This window comes from Oreochromis aureus, linkage group 5, assembly GCF_013358895.1.
Source record: "Oreochromis aureus strain Israel breed Guangdong linkage group 5, ZZ_aureus, whole genome shotgun sequence".
Classification (NCBI taxonomy): Eukaryota; Metazoa; Chordata; class Actinopteri; order Cichliformes; family Cichlidae; genus Oreochromis; species Oreochromis aureus.
Window position 1 is genome coordinate 41,905,812 of NC_052946.1, and position 7,500 is coordinate 41,913,311.

Here is a 7,500-nt window from a genome sequence, read left to right on the forward strand (position 1 = left end):
GTATTATCACCGTGCACAGGTCTGTACGGGTTAGCAGCTAGCCGGGAAACAACCTAACTTCTCAGGTTTCTCACACACCACCTTGTTCCTGTGTTTACTTGTGCTGGTCCCGCCCCCAGGCACACCTGGCCAATGAGCGGACTGAACACTGACGTGGTTTTTAATGACACATTTCCCTTTGCTTGAAGTTCACTTGGATTTTTCGCTGCGTGACAACAAACCAAACCACGGGAACAAGCTAAGAGTTTAAAAACTCATCAGCTGATTCAAAATATAGGTGTGAAAACGCCCCAGAGGGTCGAAGCTTTTACTTTTCAGTCAGAAATAAAAACTCGGGCCATCGTTGTGTAACCTGTAAATGCTCCATGATATACCATTCGAAACATGACACATAGGCTGCCTCAAAGACTTCAGGACACGTGACGTAGTAAAGACACCGACAGGCAGCAGAGCGCCGGGTGGACCAACAGCTGTTCACAAGTGATAAACACTCATTGTTCCACCACAGGAAGTCTAGCCGGGCTCCGCCAGGATCTCTCTCTCACACTCACACACACACACACACACACACAGTGCTCCAGCTCTGGGTTCACACACAAATGACATCCTCGCTGTCTTAGGCGGTCCGTCTGTTTGACTGTACAAATCCCCACAGCAGCTGGTGTGTGTATGTGTGTATGTGTGTGTGTGTGTGTGTGTGTGTGGTCATTACTGCTGCTGGTGTAACAGCAGCCACAGCTCTGCTCTCTGTTATTATGTCTGAACCACAGATCAGCTGGAAGGGGACACTCCACCACGGAGATGACTGAGAGCTTTCCCTTCTGCCCGGGCACTGGGCCTCCCTGGGCCATGTGAACGTGCACCGCAGCCCAGCTCAGCCCACGATCACTCCACCTCTCACAGCTCTGAGCCACAACACGATCACCTGCTGCTTCACACTCCACCTCCTCAAGCCTCACGGCTGCTGCAGACCTGCGGATCAGTGCTCAGAAACATCCAATAAGATCCCAGAACTTGTTTCCTGCGCCAAGAACCAAACACCTGCTGGCGTGCTGAGTTCAGGCACGGCTCGAAGACCTCGAGGGTCTGAGGTTCTTACTTGTGGAGGAACTCGTCATGTCCGCAGACCTTCAGCAGGTAGTCGTCCACGTTCACATGGTCGAGGTCGTCCTGAGCGTAACACAGAGTCTGGTAGATGAGCAGGTCCACAGTGGACGAACCTCGGAGACACACAGACACACACAAGCTTCATTATTATAAACAGGTGAAGTATAATCTTACACACACACACAGCTGGATGCCATCAGCAGGTCCTTTCAGGGTAAAATAACATCACAGATTTTAGCGTCTCTTGGACATAAAACAGACTTTAAGAGGACAAACTGACTGAATTCCTTTAAAACGCACTGGAAGACTTATTTTGAAGGGTCAGTGCTGTTCTCTTTGCTCTCCTGACCTTTAACCCCTGAGTTGACCTCCTGACTGACCCTCTGGGGAAATAATGGCGTGTCCCAGATGAATTTTAAAAAGCAAGATGGCAACCAGCACGCCGGTCGTGTTTGGGTATTGCGTGTTCATACGAAGCTAACGTTTTCAGTCAGACATTTTTATCCTCACGGAAAAACCAGACATCACAGCTACAGATGCTTATTTGGTGTCGGTGAACGCAGCGTCTTACTGTCACAGGTAAAGGTGAGGGGCTCTCTGAAGTGCTCACTGATGACCGTCACCTTCACACTGACCCCCAGGCCCTGATGGAGCTCTTCGTGGCCAACGGAGGCCGACCACACGAAGCCGGCGTTCTTTGAGCGGTCACAGCACGGGTACGCCGAGCGCAGCCTGAGGGCAGAGAGACGCAGACAGGTGAGAGGGCAGCAGGTGGAGACGCCTGCAAGGGCGAGACGGAGGATTGTGACTGAATGCGATCGTCACAGCAACAGGCTACTCACACATCCAGCATGTGGCAGAACGCCGCCACCTCCTCATCACGCTCCTCCGACACCTGGAACAGCTCGTACCCGAAGCCGTTCATCCTGGAGCCCAGCGACACCTGCAGGACACGCAAAGACAGCCAATCAGAGACTCTCACACACAGTTCTATATGTGTGTGTGTGTGATGTCAACATTAAAGCGTGGCGGGGATTTTTTTTATGTTTAATTTAAACATTGACTGAAAAACCGTCTGAGGCAGGAAATGAAAGTGAGGCTGCAGAAAAAGAAGAAGGAGAAGAAGGAGAAGAAGGAGGAATGTGGTGATGAGTTCATGTTTTGAGGGAAATAAAAATGCTGAAACTGAAGCGTCAGTCTGAGCACGTCCAAGCGAAGGAAGCGTGTCAGGACACCGCCTACCGATCTGGTTTTAAGTTACAGCTGGTTGAACTGGTCTGACTGGGTGCACACCACGACGCACGATTCCATGTGAAGGGCTTGGAATCAAACCGCAGCACTTGTCCAGAAACCATCTGAAAACCTGGACTTCCTGTCAGGATTTCTGACAGGAAGTGACACAACTCTGGGTTCGGGGTGTTTTTTCTAAATGAAGCCGCTGCACAGCTGCAGCGTGTCTGAACACAAACACTTCGACAATGATGTAAATTCAGTTTCCTGTTCTCAGAAACACGAAGAAGCCGGTTAACGCCCCTCCAAGACGAACACTTCCTGTTTTCTTCTCTGCCATCGCACTCAGATTCAAGTTGGCTGCCGTCAAGCCGTCAGCGCCAACATTTTAGCCGCCACCTGTCTGCAGCTCTAACCTAACAGAGCTCAGAGCAGCAGCCGGGTGCTGACAATCACATGTATTGATCAACTGATCAGCAGTGTGAGCAGGTCTACGAGGGTTTTTAGATCAGGTGTGTCTGCACGATGCCACGTCTTCCTGAGTGTGAACCAAGCAAACTCACCCCAAACTGCCCATAAAGCACCAGAACAAACAGCAGAGAGGAGGAAAATCCGAGTGCACCGTGAACTCCTCTGTATTCAAATCTGAGGCCGTCACAGCTGAAGCTTGGACCAAACCGGGTCATCGACAGGTATTCGACAGGTCAGCGAGCACAGCAGCAAATCTCCAACAGAATGACTGAACGAGGATTAAGCTGCTGCAGAGCTCAGAGAGCTGTGCATAAATAATGATGTCCTGTGTTTCACTTCATCTCAGGTTGTATCTGAATAACTCTACGATCTGCTGAGGACCAGATCATCTTCATTATAACAGGCTGTGCTTTCTTTTTAGCAAGCTGACTGTGCTCAGTGCGCTCAACACGAAACAACAAAAGCAGAACAATTTAAGGACCACACCTGGACCAAACGTTATCCAGGTGGGGTCTGCTGACATCAGGAGAAACACTCACAGCCAAAATCTAACCTGGCCTTCAGGGAGTGTTAAGAACCAAGTGACAAAGATCCAGGTGAAGCCCATCAGAATCGACCCCTGACTCATTACCTGCTGGTGGCTTTGTTGACTTTTCTGTGAGTTAATTAAACTGATTAGTTCTGATGAACTCGAAGTATTTGGATTAATCTCAGCTAAACTGGCTGTGTGCTTTAGTTCAGGTTGAGTTTGATTCACCTCCATGTGGAAACAAAGAAGCTGTGATGGGTGCAGCAGGATCCTCGTTACAGAAGAAGCAGCTTCTGTAACCAAGAGTGACTTAAATCTGACAGAGATGCTGCTTATAATCACACACTGCAGTATTCAATGGTGTTAGAAATGCAGTTAGTAATAAACCCTTTAAGTGGCCAATTAGAGTACACCTCAACACAAACAGCTCATGCACGACCTCAGAGGGGCTTACCGGGTCTGCAGAGACCGGACGCTGGTTCTTGTTGCTCTTGGGAACAGCTACGTACGTCCTAGGAGGCACCTGAGGGGGGAGCGTCTTGCTGCGGGCCACGGGCTTGCCTGATGGGTCCCCGTTGGCCCTCCGACCTTGCCAGCTGTCATTTAGTCGGGACAGCGAGTCGTTGATGGTGTCATAGTTCAGGTCTCCGGAGGTCACTTTGGGCCGATCCACGTCGGGCATGAACAGGTTCACGTCCCGCGGCACGGTGGAGGCTCGGGGGGGCAGGAAGGGGTTCTCGGACACTGCCGGTGGCGGGATGGGGTTTCTTGGTGGGATGGCGGGGGGTATGTCATCTGGAAGAGTGAGAAAACCTTTTGGCAGAAACCCTGAACTGGATCCGGGAGAGTCCCCGAGGCTGGGCCCAGAAGCGTCCCTGAACTTGCCGACTTTGGAGCTGTCCAGGATGTATGGGGACTCCTTGACGTAGCCGCCCTGAGGGGGGAGGGCCCTGGCTGGGGTGGACTGTGGAGACTGGGACCCTCCAGCTTGGTTCAGGGAGGATTCGGACCCGGAAAGGCCCATCAGCAGGTTTCCTCCCGGCGGGGAAGGTATGGGCTGGTGGCGCTCGATGGAGGGATTGGGGGTCTTGGAGCTGGTCTGGCTGGGTCCTGTTCCGCTCTTGTCCTGTCTGAGTTTGGAGAGGGCGTCGTACTCCATCTGCAGGGCCTCAGCCAGGACGAGCTCCTTCTGACTGAGACCCAGAGCCTCCAGGCAGCCCCAGCCCGCCTCGCTGCTCTCCTTCTGGGTCTGAGCCGCCGACATGCCGCCTCGCAGCAGAGGACAAGGAGGAGGAGGAAGAGCTCGGCTCAAGTACTGCTGGAAGAAGCAGTGACGTCACATGGAGCTGCTGAGGACAGAGAGACAAAGAGGAGGTCAGCCAAAGCTACAACGCTTTCACCCTGGAGCTTTATTCTGAAGGAATAAACAGGAAGTTAAGGTTAAGGCAAAAATATGTCATCCTTCACAGCATTATTCTGGTTTATGCTCATAAACATAACAAAAACACTGGTGGCTGCAGCTATGGCATTCATTTGAAAACCTTACTTCATGGTGACAAAGTTGGGTGTGCACGCCGCCCGCTCGACGATGAAGGTACCCAATCAGCCTTTTGGCTGAGCCCAGATAAATGTCACGCTACAGAAGGAAGTCCCTGCACATCGTAGAAAGTCATTTTATCAAACTGACTGAAAATCAATTATTTAAAACCTGGACCAGCTCCAACTTCCCCTTGTTTGTCAGTCTGACGTGAGCCGAACTGGCAGGTAATCAATAATAATCAATAATCATCAGCAAGCTTTGTGCGTGTGTGTGATCGGCAGGATGACCAATAACTGACATTAATCAAAGAAATTATTAACTGATTAAATTCTGATTTCTGACAATCGATCAATAATTTAACTATAAATGTATTTTTGATAATTGATCAGTAATGATAACGATTGATGAAAGCAGCTTCCATCGCCACCTCAGCCCCGCCCCCTCTGCTAACAGCGTAACTGACAATCAGATTTAAAGTGTTACTGTAGCCACGCGGCTGTGAGGCTGGCTGATGGGAGACATTCATCATCGCTGATGAGCTGATTGGCTGCGCACACCTGAACTCATCCAGGATGCTCAGTGCGACTGCTGCTGACCCCTCCCACCCTCCCCCAACCTCCACCCCCTGGCAGAGCGAGGCCCTTTCAGTGAGGGTGGAGAACAAAGAGCTGCTGTCACACAGCACGTGGTCGAGGCAACACTGACACACAGTGGGGGGTGGAGCCACTGTGTGTTTCTGAACTCCAGGCCCCTCCCCCTGAAATCAACCAATGAGCAGACGAAGAGCCGCTGTGTTTGCGTACCTGGAGCATCATTGAAATAGTGGGAAAAACCAAGACAATCGCACAAGGGTGTCTCCAACCCAGCTGCAGAAATCGAGATGTGCACGCCAGGCTGACGCGTCACACGGCGTGCGTCGCTGATGCCACGTGACATCAGTGACTGAATCAGAGCCTGGCTGCAGATCCGATTCATTTCATCTTCTGTTGGACAATAAAAACATCCGGCTCATCTGGGATTAAATAATCTGATCTGTGACATCACCTCGTCGGTGAGGAGTGGCTGAAATCTGTAGCCTGCGCTATGAGACCGGCTCCAGGTAAAGGTGCGTGTCTGTGCGTGCTCAGGTGGACTTTTGTACCTTGTGGGCGCCAGCAGGTGAGATAAAAGCTGCTGATTCGTCACAGGTAATAAAGTTCAGACGTGTGCCGATCAGCTGAAGATGAAACTGAACACAGTTCCCGTTTTTTCCGTTTTGTTTTTCTCGGTTAGAATAAAAAGCATAAACAAACATTCAGTCACTGACATGTTTTACCTGCTCGTTAGTTCAGATTTAGGGTTATAAACTGATGTCGCCTTCATCTCATCTGTCGTCACAACTCGTCATCATCACGGTCTGTGCAAGTGTCGTCAGCACGTTAAATCGTGAACTGTGACTGCGGACGTGTGCGACTCGTCTGTACCACATGCACGCTTTAACCTAAGTGTGCCCTACATGTTATGCAGCCACCTGTCACCAGGTGGAGCCACAGCCCCGACATCGCGATAGAAACGTGTGATAACACCCGATTAATCTAAGGCTGAATTTATCGCTGCTTATTTTGAAGGTGAAGGAGCGAGACGGTGGATATGAGCTTCGCTGAAGGGTGGGTGAGCTCTCCCAGAGATGGGGCAAGGAGACCGCTGCTCCTGCTCACTGAGGCAGTCACCTTGTCGGCGAGGGTCTCTGAGCGCGCTCTCCTGAGGAAGCTCCTAGGCCGACCCAGGACACGCTGGAAAGATTCCATCACTCGGCAAGCCTGGGAACACCGCAGCACTTAGATCTGAACTTTAAATAAAACGGTCGTCGTAGAGGTGAGGAAATCCCAAAAAGTTGATTCTGTTCGTCTGGATGTTTTCAGTGAAACGTTTCATCATCATCAGGTGACTTCTTCAGTCCCAGCTGACTGCAGGTTTCTGCAATCACAGCACTGTAAGACGGTGACAAATGTACCCTTAGGTCCCCTCCTCGATTCAGAGATGGTCTTTACTTTTTCACGTCAATGGACTCCTTGACTCCACCCTCAAACCAGCGTTCCTCCCTGTCCAGGATGTGTACATCTTCATCATTGACAGAGTGTCCACCTGCCTGTAGGTGTGAACAGACTGACGAGTTAGTCACTGCTGTGATTTCAGCCATTCCCCCGGCCATTAACCAGTCATCATGACAATCTGCATATTATTGATCATGAAGCTGACCTCACAGTGGTGCTAGTTCATAGGGTTGGAAACCTGCAGTCAGCTGAGACTGAAGAAGTCACCTGATAATGATGAAACGTTTCACTGAAAACGTCCAGACGAACAGAATCAACTTTTTGGGATTTCCTCACCTGGATGACTGAGCAAAGCCTGATACCGTTTGGTCTCCATACATAATCTCCTCTTTCTAACGGCTGTATTAACATTTTGTTACAGAATAAAAATAAGAGGAATTAAAAGAGAGGAGATGACAGTGCTGACCTCAAAGGTTCAGGGCTCTAAAGCAACAAGTGTGAAAACCTGCAGACAAAACCATGAATCACATTAATCAATGCTCAGTTGGATCAAGACTACTTATATTTATACGCCTTATCCGTTTTCTTTA

At 50.3% G+C, this 7,500-nt stretch overlaps 1 protein-coding gene across 3 annotated transcripts in view; it reads right to left on the bottom strand.

Moving 5' to 3' along the window:
• Positions 1 to 7,500, bottom strand: part of pik3c2b (phosphatidylinositol-4-phosphate 3-kinase, catalytic subunit type 2 beta) — a 37,330-nt gene that overhangs the window by 26,489 nt on the left and 3,341 nt on the right. For 2 of the 3 annotated variants that reach the window (XM_039612448.1, XM_031742123.2), the window contains exons 2-5: positions 3,792 to 4,686; positions 1,950 to 2,050; positions 1,679 to 1,839; positions 1,100 to 1,220 (exon numbers count right to left, since the gene is read on the bottom strand). In XM_039612448.1, the coding sequence (XP_039468382.1) occupies positions 1,100 to 1,220; positions 1,679 to 1,839; positions 1,950 to 2,050; positions 3,792 to 4,601 (1,193 nt within the window). In that variant the 5' untranslated portion in view covers positions 4,602 to 4,686. The remainder of the gene's footprint in view (positions 1 to 1,099; positions 1,221 to 1,678; positions 1,840 to 1,949; positions 2,051 to 3,791; positions 4,687 to 7,500) is intronic. The other variant, XM_031742125.2, reaches the window with a different exon arrangement.